The 19,725-nt window shown below is 36.5% G+C and overlaps 1 protein-coding gene across 4 annotated transcripts in view; it reads right to left on the bottom strand.

Annotated features, from left to right (window-relative positions):
- Nucleotides 1-19,725, bottom strand: part of PPP3CA (protein phosphatase 3 catalytic subunit alpha) — a 291,565-nt gene that overhangs the window by 24,118 nt on the left and 247,722 nt on the right. For all 4 annotated transcript variants that reach the window (XM_036410486.2, XM_036410494.2, XM_036410503.2 and 1 more), the window contains 2 exons: nucleotides 13,423-13,548; nucleotides 10,840-10,914 (listed from right to left, as the gene is read on the bottom strand). In XM_036410486.2, the coding sequence (XP_036266379.1) occupies nucleotides 10,840-10,914; nucleotides 13,423-13,548 (201 nt within the window). The remainder of the gene's footprint in view (nucleotides 1-10,839; nucleotides 10,915-13,422; nucleotides 13,549-19,725) is intronic.

Here is a 19,725-nt window from a genome sequence, read left to right as displayed (position 1 = left end):
AAGACTTTAAAGTAGGCTTCTGGTTGATTTTTTTTTTTAAAAAAAGCTATCACATAGGCAGCCCACATCTTACAAAGGACATTTCAGTTTATTTTATTTACCAAAGAAGAGATGACTAACATGTGAAATTCTACCTCAATGAATTTCTTTTCATAATAGAAACACATCAGCTGTATAAACTTACAAGAGTAAAGCAAAATGGAATGACATAACAAATGTCAATTGCATACCGTAGATTCTTTTGTCTATATGAGAAACAACCATGATACCTGAATGTGTAATCTATCAAGAATTATTCTGGATATAGATGAGGCTATAACAGTTAAGAAGATATAAGGGCCTAATTATGCATACATGCTAAGTGCCAGAAAAATTAACTCAGATTAGAACTTAATTCTGGACCCATATTTATACATCTATCAAATACTAGGATATTTAAATGTTATCTCTGAAAATATACAAAGGGGAAAATGGACAAATATGTAGAATACTGTTTGATTGTCCCATGTCTTATACCCTAGACAGAATGTTAATTGAGTATTGAACAGCATAGTAAAGCTGACTTAAAGAATTAATGCAACTCCTGCATCTGGCAGCAGAAGATGGCTGAGGCACTGGCATATATTGAGTTTATCTGAAATAAAGTCACTCAAAGGTCTTCCAATGCTACTCAGGACCTAGGCTGTGTGTTTTGTCAATCCATAGGAAAAGCAGTGAAGTTTTGTCCAAAGAGGAAAACAGGGAAATGAGCATTAGCTTCTGGCCAATGATCAGAGCACAGGAATGCATAGGCAATGTAAAGAGGCAGAATGGTTCCCAGGTCATGAGGCTTGAATGCCACTTAGGATCATTCTGAGGAACAGAAAGAGTAAGTTGTTCGCCTAAGGTCATCCTCTGAAAATGGTGCTCAGAGCCAGGAGCAGGCGTCTTCAAACTACGGCCTGTGGGCCACATGCGGCCCGCAGAGGAGTCTGATCCGGCCCGCCAGGTTTTTTGGGCAGTGAGCGCAGCCGAGGTGTTACAGTAGGAATTAGTAGTTCATATAGTCCGGCCCTCCAGCTCTCTGAGGGAGCGTGATCTGGCCCCCACTTTAAAAAGTTTGAGGACCCCTGCATTACAGTGTCAGGCAGACTGTCGGAAGAATGAAATAAGTAATGTGTTCATTCATTCTCAACAGTCAACAAAGGCACATATCAGGTACTGTGCTACCTGCTGAATCACTTAGCACAAACCTTTGGTACATAAGTACTCCAAAAAGTTTGCTAGCTTCTCATGAACTAAAAGTAACGACAAAAGAATAAAACATTTTTTAAAGAGTGAACACAGACCACATCATAAAATTATTTTTAAAATTTAGATTTTTCTGAGCATTTATGAAATTTTTTCACATAGCCTTTAAACCTGCCACAGAGACCAAACAATTCCTCTCGATGACTTTGGCCTCATCACAGTAAGTCTGTCTAAAGTTGTCCAATTATAAATGATTCTCATATAAGTGCAATCTTCAGGTTGAGAAATTGGACCTATAAAGTGCCTCAGTATAGAGAGAATCATGAAAGCTCTGCCAAAACAAGAAAAAACATCTTAACTTCCTTATGGCATCAGTTTGCAGTAAGCTGACATTACTTATGACAGCCTCTTTCATAATAATCTCCACCTTGTTGGTGAGAAGTAACGTTTTTCTAAGATATAGACACACATATGCACAAAACCTTTACCTTCATTAAATGCCCTTCAGGTAAAGAATTCAGTAAGGTTTACAGAGTGTATGCTTATATCCATTCTTATTATGTAACAGATTTCCTTCTCGAATAAATTTCATAAGTACATTTAATTTAAGTATATGCTTAGATATGCTATTGCTAATGTTTAGTATAAGTTGGTCAACATTACCATTAGTTAAAGAAAGGCTCAGTTGTAACAGATAATGATTTCTAAAACTGTGTAAAATATTGTATATGTGCATAATACACGTGTCTCAGGAAATACAGTATGAATCTGAAGTATTTTCTAGATTATTATTTTACTGTGAGCATAATATTTTAGCCAATGTGAACATTATCTCATTACCCAACTAATTAGCTAGAACAGGCTGGTTTTTAACTCTTGGTGTGTTCTGCAAAGTCTGCACTTCCATGCAATGGGAAAATTATGTCAGATGATAAAGAAATATATTTGTGCAAAATCATGGTAGTACAATAGGAAGAGAAAGTAGTACTTTTAATGTCTGTGTCACTGTATTATTGTAACTAGTGACTTAAAAGGATTTTAATTATTAAAATCAAATTGATAAGCCAGACTTGATGGTACTGATTACAACATGATGGCTATTACCATGTTTGTTTGTCAAGGCCTCAAAACATTGATAGCCATAAAATAGGATGGGAATGTATAACCTGCTATAAATGACCATGCATTTTTTAGACATGTTTCAGTTTTAATGGTATACTGGATAAGCACTTTTTTCTTTTTTTATGGTAAAACCATATTTCCAAAAAGCGGTTAGCTGAACTATAAAGAACACAGAGTACAAATGATACATTTCCAGTGACAAAGACAATTTAGCCTCTCAATCACACACTGTAATGTTAATTGAAAAAATCAGCAATAAACTGGAAGTTAATAACAACCATAATGAAAAAGTCTAAGGAGTTACAAAGCCTTTGACAAAATATTGAATAATCTTTTCTTTTTATAAATGTCCTCCTTTTCCTTTCTTCAATTCTACCATGACAATTCAGTTATTATAAAAAGATCAGAGGACTTAAAACTGGGAATGTGCTACCCATCTTTGCATATAATTTTCTGGGAAAATTAGATGGATGTATCTCATGCCATATAACCTATAGCAGTGAAATACATAGAGTGTTTTTCTTTTCCTTGTCAGTAGCTGAAGAGGACAAAAATGATGTCCTTTATGACTCCTCCTTTGGTTATCAAATATTTCATCCTGGTTAATGCCCCTTCCTCACCCCCAAATCTCCTGTAAGTTTGGCATATTTAAAATCTATTTCTTGCTGTACTAGAATCTCAGGTCATTGGAGGCAGAGATCAGGTGTTGGTTTGCCACTGAATAGTCAGAAAAAGATAACCCACGAATAAGTATTTTTACATGGAAGTAAAAATATAATGTACAAAATAAAATAGAAATTTACCACAATATTAAAATTAAAATATTCTAAATGTCATTCTACTTTTTGGCCTTTTTCAATTTTCTTTTTTAGCTACTATAACAACAGAATAAATATTGCTATTGGCCTCTTTTTAATAATCTGCTGACAGCCAAAGTCATATCCTAGTATTTTATTTACTGGCTAGATTTCTCTCACAGCATGTTTCTGCACTGGGGGCATACAGCTTTAAACAGCTGCTGCCTGGGCTTGCCACACCAGCCCCCGTTCCTGTGCTCTCCCCCTTGTCACTTTCTCCTTCAGTGGTGGATCTTCCTTCTCCAGCTTCCGCAGAAGGGTTAACCTTAGGATCAGCCCTCGATTTTCTGACATTTCCTTCCACATCAGCAACTTTGGAGGCCTATTTCATTCTTAATGGACTCAATTGCTGCTTTTAATTCCAAGCCTCTGTCATAAGCCTGGATTTTGTTCCCAATTTCCAGGACTCCATGTCCAAGTCCTGACTGGACCTCTCCCGAATTATATGTGTCACTTTCACTCAAACTCATGTCTGTGGCTGAATTCATCTTTCTTTCTCCTGAGACTGATGAGTTTTTCCATAAATGTTCTCATCCTCAAGGGCACCTAGACCAAACCATCCAATTCAACTTTTGATTCCTGTGCCCCACTTATGCTGTAGTTGTTCAGGCCTTGGACAGCTCTTTGGAATACCCCCTTTTATTTTATTCTTTTTAAATATTTAATTGATTTCAGAGAAGGGAGAGGGAGAGAGAGAGAAACATCAATGATGAGAGAGAATCATTGATTGGCTGCCTCTTGCTTGCCCCTCACTGGGGATTGAATCTGTAACTGGAGCATGTGCCCTGACCAGGAATAGAACTGTGACCTCCTGGTTCATAGGTCAATGTTCAACCACTGAGCCATATGGCTGGGCTTTATTGCTCAGGTCTAATCACTTCAACCTTAATTATATCCTATTTATCCTGGTTCATTTTTCTAAGCTTAGAAAAAGCACTTGCTTTTTTTCTCAAATACTGCTTTTATTATGTTACTCCTTCGCTTACCAACTGTGACTTACACTTCCGTGTCGACAGAACAAGAATCAGGTTGCTACCAAGCTCCTCACAGCTCACATGCGCTCGCGCGCGCGCGCGCGCTCTCTCTCTCTCTCTCTCTCTCTCTCTCTCTCTCTCTCTCTATCTGTCTATATGCTCTATTTTTTATATTAAAAGTTGCTACTTTATCCCCAAATGTCAATTATTATAGGATACACAACATTTTTGTTTTCAGATTGGGAACCTGAAATACAGAATGCTAAAATAAGTCACTCAGAAGTGACAGTAATTATGGCCCCAAGAAAAGCTCTAAGCTAATGGCACTAAGTACAGGTGCTGCCAGATGCACAAAGCGGACAAAATGGAAGATGAAATTCCTGCACTGCACACCTGAAACTAATACAAAATAATGTTGAATGCAAACTGTAATTGAAAAGTAAAACGTGAAAACCAATAGTAAATACTCTTTATAGACTGTTCCCCTTTTATCTTATTCCCACCCACCCTTATCTGTAAACAAACAAAAAAAGATGAAATTCATCTCAAATATTCAACATAGAAAATAAATACAGTTTTGATAGAGAAGGTGACATAAGCAAACCCTCTTTATGGAGGTATTTCTCAAGGACCAATAAGATGCCATGGTAGTCCCACTAGTTCTCAACTTTGCCCTTTTAAACAAAGTTCTGTGTATGTAACTTTTTAAAGCTAGACAGAACAGAGTGAGGAAACACTCCGGAACCATGATATTAGATATGAACAAGTATCTAATAATTCAAAGCAGATATGGGAGATAATTTTCTTGTACAGAGTTTTGATGGTTTCTTAAAGGCATGCAAAAAACTGCTCTGAACCCTATATTCAGGAAAAGGCAAAAATGTGGCTACAGGATAAGAGTTCCACCATGTGGTTTGCTCTTTAGATGAAAGTGGAGACATAAATTCTAATTTAATATTAGTCTGTCCAGCACAGCCGAAACTTTTATTTCCTGGGTATGTATGTGTTTTATTATTATTTTTCTTTCTTATTCTAAAGGACTTCAGTTTCACCTCCAGAAGTCTTTAGCCAGACTTGCCATACATTATAGTCTCAAACATAATTTGTATATACATATAAAAACTTACCTAAGAGTGTAAGACTTCAGGACCTAAAAGAAAAGTTCCAAATAAATATTTCTAACCCCTAAAACTGTCATTAGGTTTCTAATGCTTAGGGGTTCTCCAGACTTCCTTGTTATATCTCTGTGATGCAGATTGCTTGATTTCTATCAGTTTCCTCCTCACCTTCAACCTCTCTTCCCCTCGACTTTGGGAATCACCTACTAATCCTTGGTCCTGAAATGAGTCCTCTCCATTAACGAGAATCGACTACCAAATGAGATACATGTGCTTGGATGTCTTCCTTCTCTAAATGTTCTGGTGAATACCAACCTCTAATTAAAACCAGATTGTGATTTTATCACCCAAAATCAGAAGTGGAAACAGGAAACAAAGCCTCTAATACATATACATTAGATCCTCGGAAGACAGGCACTGGCATTCAACTGCTTCAAAACTTCACAAGATAATACAAGTTTTGTACTGTATTTTCAACATCAAAGAACCACAGGCAAATTGGAAACAGCAACCTTTTTCCAGATAGGACATCAATCTCCTTTATTTGGTAAGGCGGAAGCTGAGCAATAGAGGCACAGATGTGATTTCTATGCAGCAGAAGCCTAGGGGAGCCAGAGGCCGTTTTGTCTGCTCAGATACATCAAAATGTTTAACATCATGAAACACAACTTCTTGAAGTAAACCATGGTTTAAGAAATAGAATGAAACAAGGTTTACTTGCAGTTTAATTGACTCTCATGGCCAAATAATGGTGTAACAACAACAACAACAACAAAAATCAAATTATTTTAAAGTATATTTAGACAGAAACCCTCCTAGCTAAGACACTTCTGATCCTCATAGCCAATTGGGTTGGAGATCAATGCTTCCCAGTGATACTAACAACAAGCAAGGCTTAACAACAAGATTGCACACACAGCCCACAAAGGGCTACATAAGACTGTCCACCTCAGGTAACTGGGAGGCTGACTCACTGAACCATATAGGACACCTTAGCACACAAAGCCACCCTACCAACTCAGGGAAACTGAAAATGCCGAGACAAGGAAACAGATCACAAACAAAAGAAATGGAGGAAAAGAAGAGACTGGATATAGAGTTCAAAACAATGCTTATAAGGTTTTTCAAGAATTAATTATTTTACAGTATATTTAATAGAACAAACTAAAGTATATTGTGTTTAGTTATATATTGTTTGAAGAAAAAAAGCATCATGCTGTTTCAAAGGAAAACGTTTCAAGCACTGTCGTCAGGTGGTGAGTTCAAGAGCCTGAGAGCCAGGCAGACACTAGTTTGGGTCCAGGCTCTCTTACTTCAGTGTGACCTTCAGTTTTCACTGCACCTTAGTAGGGCCTAATCACTTCATATGTAAAATAGGGATAATCACAGTATCCATAACAACAGGTTACTTTTAGAATTAAAGATAATATTAATCACCTCATATCTATCCTATATAACAAAAGGCTAATATGCAAATTGAACAAACAAACAGTGGATCTACCAGTTGCTATGACATGCACTGACCACCAGGGGGCAGATGCTCATGCAGGAGCTGCCCCCCTGGTGGTCAGCGAGCTCCCATATGGAGAGCACTGCTCAGCCAGAAGCTGAGCTCATGGCTGGCAAGCTCAGCAGTGGTGGCGCGAGTCTCTCCCACCTCCATGGCAGCACTAAGGAGCAGGCCTAAGCTGGCAGTTGGATATCCCCTGAGGGCTCCTGGAATGAGAGGACTAAGAGAGGGTGCAGGCTGGGCTGAGGGACCCCGCCAAGTGCATGAATTTTGTGCACTGGGCCTCTAGTATCATATACCTATATCTATATGTATATATTTATATACCTATCTATATCTATGCTATCTATATCTATATCTACATCTACATCTACATCTACATCTATATCATATATATGAATGATAATTGTAAATTATTTTTGGTCAAAAAGATCAAAAGAATAAAGAGGTAATATATATAAATGACTTAGAATGATGGCTAACACGTTAGCCACTGTCATCATCATTAAATGGTAAAAGAAAGCTGACAGAACCTGAAGGAAAAAAGTGAAATTAGTCCCATGCCTTTCATTCTGTGGCATTATAGTAAAGAACTTAGGAAAATTCCTAGGCAAATGGAATGGGGAAACTGAGATAAGAAAATTAAACAAGGCCAAATAGCTTGGGAAGCTTGCAGCCTGCCTATGAATCATGAGATCTTATCTTCCCCAAATAAGGACACTTGAAAGCAAATTGTAATACCTCTCCTCCCTAACCAGAGAATATATTCAATAACTTAAATTACCCTGGCTTGGGAAAATAGAGAACAAAGACCCACTTCATGCCATCTATGCCAGCCAAAACATAGCCATCTTGGGGGAGGGGGGAAAAAGGGTGAGTTTTATCTCAATCACTAAACAAAGAAGTATGCCTTCTTAGGACTTGCCAAACCAGATGACCTGGTGAATGTACAAACATTCCCAGATAAGGCACAATGATGTAGAAGGGGATGTTGAAACTCAGTCTGCTGCATAAGATATCTGGCAGGGAAGCTTTGAAACCTTCAGGAAGAAGGGTATAAAAACCCCTGAACCCCTCCTAGGTATGCACTCAGATTAGCTGAGTTGCCAGCTTATGCTTTACGCCAAGTGCATTATGAATGAATTCCCTTGCTGATCTTCAACACAGCTATCTGTTACTCACTTGAAATCTTTCTTATGAGACTGGCAAGAGCCCAGGAAGGGACAGATATCTCTCTGACTTAGGGGGCTGTCCAGTAATAATTCAAAAATAAATGAAAAGAACCTCTATTTTCTATGTTTTATACACACTAAGAATAAAAAAATAGTCAAGGATTGCAAAGGCACCTCACTACTTTTCAGTTGGCACTGGATATGGAGCAAAAAAATATTGAAAAAGGCTAGAGAAATGACTCATGAAGAGATCCCCCTTCCACCCACTTTTAGAATATAAAGCAATTGAAGGAAGAGCTTTAATTAAGCCTATTGATGTCTTCTGGTTCCTGTTTTCACCTCTGTGGCCAATAAGCCCAGGGGCTCTATAGGCAGCACAGGGCCAGCCCCCAGAAAGAGAGCCTGCAGGCTGCATTATGGAGGGGAAAACTTTATCCTAAGGCTGAAAATAATATTACCAAAAAAAGAAAGAAAAAGAAATTTCAAGAAACTGCAGTTCCAAAGAGAGTCATGTTGTTCTCTGAGCACCTTTGAAGAAATCCATAGTTTTTGTATCATGTTAAATTTAGTACTAGAGAACATTGCTGGTGGTTTACTTTAAAATGTATAATATCCTAATTAGACATCCTTTTGGTTAATACTTTAATTTTTTTTTTGAGAGGAAGTATTTATGAGATTTGAACTAAAATATCATGTTCAGTGGCCTGCTTAGAAAAAAACATTCTTCAAAATACCGTGAAAAGGGCATTCACTCCTAGAACTAAAATTAACAGGCTATTTACAAAGCAAGTGCTGATGGGCAGAGCACACTGAATGGAACAAATTATTTTAAAGCAGAGCAAGTCACAAAATATACCTTTCATGTGACTGAGAGGATGAGTTATAATATACTTTACATGAGGTAAATACCAAGTCTTGGTAAGATTTAACTGTGTAGGAACATCTATCTATACTAACGAAATTGGCCAGCATTTTGGCTACAATACCTGGCACACAATAGGTCCTCAATATATATTTACTGAGCTAATGGATTAATGTATAATTACAAGCCTATGGAGGTAGTTATTCTTTACGACGTTACACTTTAATTATATTGCCTATATTATAATTACTGTCCAACAAACTTGGCTACAATAGAGATTTGTTTAGAAAGGAATATTATTCACTGTATTAATGCTAATTAATCTTTCTTTTGAGGAATAAAAGGGACACAGTAAAAACATCTATTGAAAAATGTTTACTGACTTTTGAGATTTCACCAGATTAGTATCCTTCCTATAGGAAAAAGCTTATGCCATTATGGAAATATTACCTATTAAACAGTATTGGTATACCTGGAAAAGTTAACAGCAGCAAACTGTGGCTGTAACATATCAAACATCTAGAATCTGGATAAAGCACAAAATAGCCACTGATCTCTGGAATATTTCAAAATATATAACTATATTTACAACTATTCTTTAGGTAATTTTAACCTAGTAGAAGTCTGTATATGTACAGGGTGTCCCCAAAAATGTATACACATTTCTAGTAATTATAAAGTCAGTGTTTATTAACATACAGTTCATTTTCAATTAAGTGAGTTATCGGCTGTTAAAGTTTGTGTACATTTCTTGGGACACCCTATATTTTTTCTCTCCTTTCTTATATTGTACAGGTGATACATGACTAGAGAACAGTCTATGGAGATAAGTAGTGAAGACAAGAGAGGTTATAGAAGGAGAAAAACTATGACATAGTAGAGATAACTGTACACTTTAATTTAACTAAGTATATAGACTCTTTACATGAGTGAGCAAACACTGTTATTTTACTTTTGCCTGCAGCATTAGGTATTTTGCATATATAGATGGGACCTGTATTAAAACCCAGTGAGCATTAACTCATGCTGTTCAGGTATAATTTTCTGAAAGGGCCACTTTCTCTTTTCATTTTACCTAAGTACAGGATTTAAAGGTAAAGACTTTATACATTTAAACTTGCCACATTATCTATTTCCCCTGCCACCTTCACCCCTTATTTTATAATTTGCCTTACTTTGTTGATATTATCAGTTTACTTACCTTTCGCTCTAAGCAGAATACAGTTTCATCAGTTCATGGGAATCGTGGGACCCTGAATGCCCCACACAGAGTGCGTTCTTATTAAATGTTTTTGGAAGTAATGTGTGCTCTTGCACTTTCTAACTATATATTTTTGCTATTTTTCATTCATTTTGGGGTGCTTTTTGCAAGGACCAGAGTAATTTTTCTCTCCAGCTTTACCCTCATCAATCTTTGTCTTTTACAGAGAAAGCATCATTTTTGATGGTGTCTGATTACAAATAGCATCTTAAAAAATAAAAACAATTTTAAAACCTTTTAGCTTATTCACTACTTATTATAGATATAAAAATATTGGGATTGACTAAATACCAATATATCAACATATAAATATCTTATTTTATCATAGACATCAAAATTTGAACAGTTGATAGGAGCAACTTCATTTAAAGGGTACTTTTAAAAGTTACCCAGTAAATGGTAACATCTGCTAGAAAATAAAGGATTACTTTTTTTTTTTTTTTTTTAATCAAGGAGTCGAAAAGAAGTTACTTAGTAATATGTGGTACCTAAAGATGGTTTTTTAAAATAGTTCACTACTTCAACAATGTTTTCAGGGTAATGGGACAAGTCTCTCAGGTTTTTCATTTCTTACGTTTTCAAAGCAAATAAAAATTATAATCTTTCATTTTCATTACTACATTATGTTTTTAAAAAAAAATCCAAATCTTAGAAATTCATTCATAGCGTTAGCTAAGAGAAGCCATGTGATTTTTCTGGCAAATGCAGTAGCACAAAGGCTCAAGCCTCTTACCATCAAATCCATCCTCTTCCGACCCTAGTTCATCATCTGAACAGATGTTGAGGACATTTACCAGCATCTCAGTCACTAAAAAGAAAAAAAGAAAAGAGAGAAGTCCAGATTTTTTCTATCAAAACCTTAATTATTACTCTGGCATTTTTAATGAGCAAGCTTAGCAATAGCATTTCTTACCTAGTTTGTATATAGAATCTCCTACACAGTAGTTTCTATAAAATCCAGGTCATAAAAGATAAAGGGCTTTATGATTCTACATAGACTCTATCCTAATAAAATTATTAGTTCATGCCTACAAAATCTAATAGTAAGATTTACTGGCTACAGGTCAGCAGACAATAGAGAAATCAAACATGTGGATGTGAAAATACTATAAATTTATGAAGTAGGCTACTTTTGAATTTTTATTTATGTGTATATTGAGATCTAGATCTAGACCAGGTTATGAACTTCTGTTCAGCAGGGACTATATATACTGGATCTCTTTTTCCATTTTATTAATTCTCCAGAGAACTAGACAGTGATAGGCATGAGTTTTGTATTTAATAAAATTTGTTGATTCCTTAATAAACTGATTAAATGTAGATATTGTTACATTCAATTTAATAAAAACCTAATATTCTAAGTGCCCAGATGTCCGGTCAGCCATTCAACCAATCAAAGAATAATATGCTAATGATATGCTAAAGCTGCTCAACAGCTCACTATGACACGCATTGACCACCAGGGGGCAGATGTTCCAACCGGTAGGTTAGCTTGCTGCTGGGGTCTGGCTGATCATGAATGACCAGATGGGCCGGACACGACTTGGAGCCTCTCTCAGTCCTTCCCCGGCTGACCAACCTCCTGCATTTCTCCCCGGCCCTGACCATGTACCAGTGGGATTCCTCAGCCTGGCCCCCTCTTGAAATCTGGGACCCCTCAGGATGTCGGAGAGCTAGTTTTAGCTCACTCCCACAGGGCCTCTAGTTTTATTATAAAAAATACTTTAAAAATAAAGGTTAGGTAAGTTTAATAAAAAATTTAGTTGAGTAAATAGATTACATAAAAGTATCAATATTATATATAGAAATTTAGTATTGCATCACATTTACTTGATGTGCACGCTATGTACAATGAACATTTTTAAAAATTAGGTTGTATTCTATCATGAATGTAAAAAGATGATGCATAAAGAATTGAGCCAGCAGTGGATAGAGCGTCGGCCTGAGGACTGAAAGGTCCCAGGTTCGATTCCTGTCAAGGGCACCTTGGTTATAGGAACATCCCCAGTAGGGGATGTGCAGGAGGCAGCTGATCGATGTTTCTCTCTCATCGATGTTTCTAACTCTTTATTCTTCTCCCTTCCTCTCTGTATAAAATCAATAAAATAAAAAATAAAAAAATAAAAAAAGAATGAGCCAGTATATCACAACTAGGCCTACTGAACCTAAAGCTCAAATTCAGGGGCTGCAACCTTGACTCAAAATTTTTGCTGAGGTTTAGGTCAAAACATAAAAACAAAGGGGAAAGGAAGGAAAGAAGGAAGGAAAAAAGGCCAATTTTGGAAAACTGGCTCAGGTTAATAGACAACTTTTTAAATGTACATTTATCTCACCCTGTAACACACTAATGGCCACTATATTTTTAATAAACTATTTTTGTTGTTGTATATGTAGTCCTTCAAAATATTATAGTCATTAATCACTATTATACAATGATTATTCGTTTAATTATGTTTTTATTAATTTTAGAGAGAGATAGAAACATCAATGATGAGAGAGACTCATTGATCGGTTGCTTCCTACATGTCTCTACTAAGGATCAAGTAAGTCCACAACTCATGTGTATAACCTGACTGACCAGGACTCCAATCATGACCTTCTGGTTCATGGATCAATGCTCAACCATGGAGCCACACTGGCCAAGAAGCAATGATTCCTTTTTATATGAGAAATGTGAGGAAAGCATTGCTATGGTAACCTTTATATTTGATGACTAGTTTGCAAAATAAAATAGTACCTTTAAATTATAATATAACAAGATTTTGAAAAGGCAGTCATTATGATTTGAAGCCAGTTAAAATGGTATGTCTGTAATTTCTGAGTTCTATTATTCTGAGATTATTAATTCTCCTACTATCCCTTATTTCTTTTGTTGCCCCTTCATTCATTGTAATTGTTTAATAGGATACTCTTTGACACTTTGAAATCATACCTCTCATGGTGCAATTTATTGGTTAAGTCAGTGATTTTCAACCTTTTATCATCTCATGGCACATATAAATTAATTGCTACAATTCTGAAGCTCACCAAAAAATATATTTTTTTTACCAGTGTGACAAGAAAAAGGTATAATTTTGACTCATTAACATTAGGTGGTTATTGTTGTATTGGCTGTTGTCATCTTTTTTATTTGACAATGTAAGGGAAAAAAGGTCAGCGACCCTGACTAGATAGTCCAGTATTGCATTTTTTTAAAAATTCTTGCAGCAAACCGGTTGAAAATTGCTGGGTTAGACTAAAGTGTTTCATAGTAAAATAGCCCCATCTCCTCCCCCACTACACCATTCCATTAAGCATTTTAGGATCCAAAACCCACCTTTTTCCCCGACAAATGGCAGAGACCAAGTGAAAACATCCATGAAATTTGGAAGCCAGTATGGATGAGGAGAACAGTTGAATTGCCTGATATTCATGACGTTGTTCTCGTACTTCAATACTGCAGCTGAAAATGACAAAAAGAGTGATATTAGATTCACAAGCACATATTTCTGCTTCTCCACCTGCTTTGGTTGATCAAGAAAATTCAACTATTTGACTTAAGTTCCAAAACATCAAGGCAATTAGTTGAATTAATCATGAATGCTTACGGTACTTTTGGATCTAAACTTCACTTGGTGTAATGGGTAACTGCATAATATATGAATATTAAATATGATATGCCATTGTAATTTGGCAAATATTTATATAAAATAGTTAATCAAATATACTTCAGGATTTGAATCCAAGAACATTCTGGCCCTACTTAATAACTGATGACACTAATAAAAGTGGCATAGCTAAGCCAGTTTGACATAATTTAATAATATAACTATTTCTATTTCTTGCAAGGCATACTTTTTCCCAGTAGAACTCACAATACTTGGATAAAATAGTTTAAATTAGATTGCATTCTTGAGTTAGTAAAGTTTGGATTAAATTCTGCATAAAATAATATGCCTGTATCTGACTCCACCCTTGATTTCTGAAAAGGATGAACCATCCGTAATTTAGAAAAATGAATCTGCCTTCTCACTCTGCTTTCTGGATATCAGTGGATATACCCTTACATATACTGTAGATCTTCAGCCTTTCACTTGTAACCAGATTCAGAAATTCACTCTCTCTCTTGTTTTTTTTTAAACTGTTTTTTTTTTTTTTTTGGGGGGGGGGGAGAAAGGGAGAGGGAGAGAGCGAAACATAGATGACATCATCAGCTGCCTCCTGGACGACCCCCTCCTGCGGATCAAGCTGGATACCTGGGGATATGTGCCCAAACTGGAAATCGAACTGGCAACCTTATGGTGCATGGAACAATGCCCAACCATCTGAGTGACGTTGGCCAGGGTCAGAAATTCATTCTCTAGCAATCCTGATACCGGATAAAAGTCTCTATGAGTACTTTCAATGAAGGAAAAGCAACCCATTTTAATAGTGTCATCTCTTCTATGAATAGATAATTTTAGGTTACTGGGAATTGTCAAGTTGAGTTTAATGTGTTTATACCATTCCCTGATCCTATTTTTGTTTTCAGGAAAAATACAGAACAAATATACCTTTGTTTCTAAATAATAGTTTTTAAAATATTATAACAATATTCGAATATACCATCCTGAACTTAGACAAAATTTCATTTTTATTATCCTATCATGGCATAAGCAATACTTTATTAGTAGAAATTATTGAACAGATCCTAGATAATGTCATATGCATTGTTGTTGTTGTTCTTCTGTTTTTGTTTAGGGGTCTGAAATATAGGAAAATTAATTATTTCATTACTTAAAAAATTTTAGATTGACTTTTATATAAGGGTATATTGTAGCATGTGATTAGTATAGATAATAAAACAAAGGTAGCCCTTACAAGTCTGTTTTTGAAAAGTTTAAAGTTTACTGGGTTTGAAATTTTACATTAATGTCTACACTAATATCACTTCCTATTTAATCACTAGAGTCCCAGTGCATAAAATTCATGAACTCCGGGGGTGCGGTTGTAAACTGTCAGTTGGAATCCTTAGCACTGCCATGGAAAAGGGTCCCGACACCATCACTGTGCTCGCCAGCCATGAGCCCAGCTTCTGGCTGAGCGGTGTTTCCCCTGTGGGAGTGCACTGACCACCACTCCCTGACTGGAGATTGAACCTACAACCTAGGTATATGCCCTGATGGGAACTGAACCCACCACATTTAGTTGAATAGGACTGAGCTACACTGCCCAGGGCACTTAACGATATCTCGAACATACATTGCTTTCCTCACTCTACATTTGCTCTTCCAACTGGAATATTTTCTTAGAAACCGCCAAATATCCAAATTCTTCCCATCCTTTGGTGTTCAAACACTATTCCTTCAGTGAAATATTTTCTGATTTCTTCTGGTGATATATAATCTTTCCTTCCTCTGAATTCCAAAAGCCCTTGACTTGTACTTTTAAATTGCATTTATCATTCAATTTTGGTCATAGCTATTCTATATAAACATGTAGATACCTAACATTTCTCTATTTCTTTAAGGAGAAGGACCATACAACAGATTTTCCTATTTCTCTGTGTTTCACATGCCTCCTTTTCAGCATAGATGACTAGAAGCGTCTTGATATTACTCCTCCCATCTTTTTCAAGAAAATTCTTCCTAATCACTCTGACCCTTTCTCATATGAGATGGCTTCAAGAGCCTTTTACCCAGCTGCTCACCCCAGCTCACCAATGGCAATGCTGCTGTTAAACTGTGGTCCAGAACTAATACAATCTCCTCGGTGGGTTTGCTCAGTGCAGAGGATGGGAGAATAGTTTCCTGTGATTTGGATGCCACATATATTGTGTTGACAGCCTAATCACATGTGGAAGTTTTCAGCAGCTGAAGTTAACTAAAGTCATACTTGAGAACAGTAAGGTCTTTCCTTTGCATCATGGTTCTTCCTGACCAGTGGAGAATTACAGGAAATACAATTACAGACACTTTGGGGTAAGAACCTGGTATGGAGGGAGTCCCTCTCCTCTTCCCATGGAATTCTGAATATATTTTTGTAAACCCGTTTTTTATTCACATTAATGCTCTCAATTATGCCGTATGTCATTTGGCTAGGGGACATATTAATATAGTATCAAAACATGTAAAATGAAAAACTCATGACAAATTATCATACCAATGCTTCTGATCTGCCAGATGGGAAAGATAAAGTATTTCCTACTTTGGCTAAGTGCTACCTGAACACTGCTCCATGGTACAAGGTCTCTATTATAATTTTAGAATACTGCATATTCATAGCAGGATAGTATCCTCATAGCTTCCAAAGAATGTTTTGGTTCTAAGTTGTCTTTTGACAAATAATTTGCACTCTAAGTTTCCACCAGTTCTTATAAGCATTACAGCAGGAGGAAAGAAAATAAGAATTATAACTAATAGTGCCTTGTAGGAATGGGAAAGGCTTTATGTATAATATGCAATTTAATCCTTACTACATATCTGAGGAGCAGGCCTGGATACATTTCTGTTACAGACTACGGAATTGAGGCTGAGAAATGAAGTGACTTGCTCAAGGCCATGAAACCAGCAACTGGCAGATCTCACTCGTATTTAATATAACTCAGCTTTTACTGATACCAAATTCACTGCTTTTCCACCTTTCCCTCTGTCTCTCATAAATTATAAATGCATGCATTCTAGTCCTAGTCATTATACTAATTTAACTTTCAATAGGGTCGTCATCATTAAAGACAAAAATACACGCTTGAGAAAAATAAAGTAGGATACAAATTCACAAGTGAGAGCAAGGCTTGTCCAAAAGCTAAAACAGTTTTTTTTGGTAGCTGGTGAGATAAAGCATTTATTCACTTGACATTGTTCAGCACAATTTATCTGAGTGCCTACTAACAAAGCAAATACTGTTTGCAGATCCTGTTTTATTAATAGCAGAAATAATAAATTTTAACCGCAGCCACATTTACTAAGCATCTGCTCTAGTGTATATACCAGCACTATATTTTGTTTTCTGCAAACAATCACACATTTTCACAATATCCATCAAAAACAGTTATCAACTGCATTTTGAAAATAAGGCAACAGAGAGGTAGCTTGCCCAAGGCCACACCTAAGAAGCAGAAAACCTCAGTGTGGGCCTGAATCTAAAAGCCATGGTCTTTCCATCACTCCATGGTTCTCCCTCCCTACCTGTATAAATCATTCAATGTCTACCAAACTGTGGACGCAGATCCTCCTTCCGCATGCATTCTTTTACAAAAGAGCACTGAACTGGGAGGCCAAGAGCTAGATGGCTGGATGGATTCTGTCACTAATTACTCAGGAGACGCAGGTCACTAAATGTCTCCAGGCCTCAGTGACCTCACCGAACTACATGGGTTTGTCTAGATAACTTATGACTCCTTCCAGGTCTGAGTGATGCTAATGAACTTCTGGAACAAAGACCTCATCGTTAGTGCAATGATGGATGCATATTCTCAGTAATTTTAGAGGCTATTAATGACACTTTTTTCTAACTTTATTATCCTTAAAAAAAAATCACAAATTAAAAAATGCAAGTAGACCAATATGCATTTTTTTCTTTAGCAACATAAAATACCCATGCAAAAGTACTTCTTAAATAACCTAACATTAATTTGTTTCTCATGAATTCTGATGTTTTGTATAACAAATAAAAATATTACAAAAATGTATGAAAAAAAAAGAAACCAAACAACCCCCAATAACTACAGTCATGAAATTCACAGCTAACAGTTCCTCTTCTACCTCCCACATATTCCACCCCTGCTCCCTGCCTCTGACTCTCACTGGGATTACAAAACTCAACTGAAGCCCTAACAATGCATTCTTCTCTGAGGTGCTTAAAAGATGTTTATCTGAAGTGCATTATAAATAAGACAAATGGTTGTACTTCAAGAATCACTAGAGACCACCTCCTAAGACCTTGTCTGAGAAATAGAGAAAGAAAACAGAACAAAGTCTCCCATCAAGGAACTCCTTTATTCCACCCACGACCTGGGGTCATCTAATGACTATATCAGAGGCCTGGAGAGGGATTATGGCATGCATACAGGCCTCACATAAATCATAATTTAGAGCAGACCAGACAGCACTGAAACAAAGGCTCTCCTGTGGTACATGCATGTATGAAGAACAGTCAGAAGAAAATTTGGTATAATGGAAAGCATACTAATCCCTATGAATCTTGAGGCCTGAGTGCCAGTTCTCTGATGCTAAAATTATGGTCTTAAACATAGGCCATTACTTGGTCCAGTCATTTCATTGTACCTATAGAACCCTCCACAAGCATCTTAGAGATGCTTATGTAGAAGTTATGATGCCAGTGATCAAGGGACTGCTCCCATTTGGGAAGGGCCACTGGACCTCCATTGTTTTGAATGATACAACTAGGCCCCCTAGATATAGTAAAACGCAAGGAATAGAAGAATCTAGATCTTACTCCATTCCTCTGTCTACCAAACCATGCCCTAATTGCTGCGCTATATATAAATCTTTAAATTAAAGGGGTTTCACTTATTGTAAAATTTGAAATTATTTTTATTAATTTTGTTTTTGAGAGAGAGAGACAAACATCGATTTGTTGTCCTACTTATTTATGCATTCATTGACTGATTCTTGTATGTGCCCTGAACAGAGATAGAACCTGCAACCTCGGCGTATTTATACAATGCTCCAACCAACCTAGCTACCCCACCAGGGCCTAAAATTTGAAATTTTGATGAGGCACAAAACAACACATTTCATAAGAACTTGATAACATTTCTCAACATCTTGTTACAATTGCCATCCCCAGGGAAGCCTATGACAGGGCAATAAGTGACAAAATCGAAAGAACAAAAGAGAGCTTCTAATTTAGGGGAAGTTGTGAAAATACTGATAGTGATATGCATGGACTAGCTCACCAAACCATGAGCTCAACACATTCCAAGTGGGTCAAATGAGTATCAAGGGGAATATAAAGCTCCTTTTCTGAATGCCTTTAGTTACTATAACACACCCAACACACTTAGGGCTGCTTTAAAAGAGGGGTGAGAAGAAGTCAAAAGAATGGAAATGACACATTTTATTTCCTTTCTCACTCTTTCACTACATTTTTTATCTCCTATCTCCAATTGACCATCCATTCCCATCTTCAAAAGATGGGACACAGGGACAAAGAGAATCAAAGATGAGAGAAAGGCAAATGGGAGCCCTACAAAATCATTACAATCAATGCAAAAAAAATAGGAAAAAACTGCACAATAAACCTGGGATATTTTTCTATTTTCAATTCTTTGGCACACAGATACCCTAGCAGAAAAACTAGCCTCATTATATTCTCCTGGCAAAGTGCTACTATCACAGAAGGAGGCAGATGGCTTGATAGATAAAATTTTTCAGGTGGGACGAATGTATTTATATGTCCATTGGTAGTGGTTTACTGATAGGATTATGTTGGTACATTGCATGAAAGGGTTTTTTATTCTGGGAGAGAAGCGATAGTGTTTTTTGTTTTTTAAATCTGTATTTTCCCATAAAAATTTTAGGGTACAATTTTCATTTAAGATTTTGTAAAGATATATTCGTATATTCAGATATGTGCATAGTGTTCATAGTATACATTCTTAGCATTTATGAACAAAATCTTTAGAATTCTTCCATTT

Source organism: Pipistrellus kuhlii, unplaced genomic scaffold, assembly GCF_014108245.1.
Source record: "Pipistrellus kuhlii isolate mPipKuh1 unplaced genomic scaffold, mPipKuh1.p scaffold_m20_p_1, whole genome shotgun sequence".
Classification (NCBI taxonomy): Eukaryota; Metazoa; Chordata; class Mammalia; order Chiroptera; family Vespertilionidae; genus Pipistrellus; species Pipistrellus kuhlii.
The sequence above is the reverse complement of the archived record's forward strand: the minus strand, read 5'-3'. Positions and strand labels throughout refer to the sequence as shown.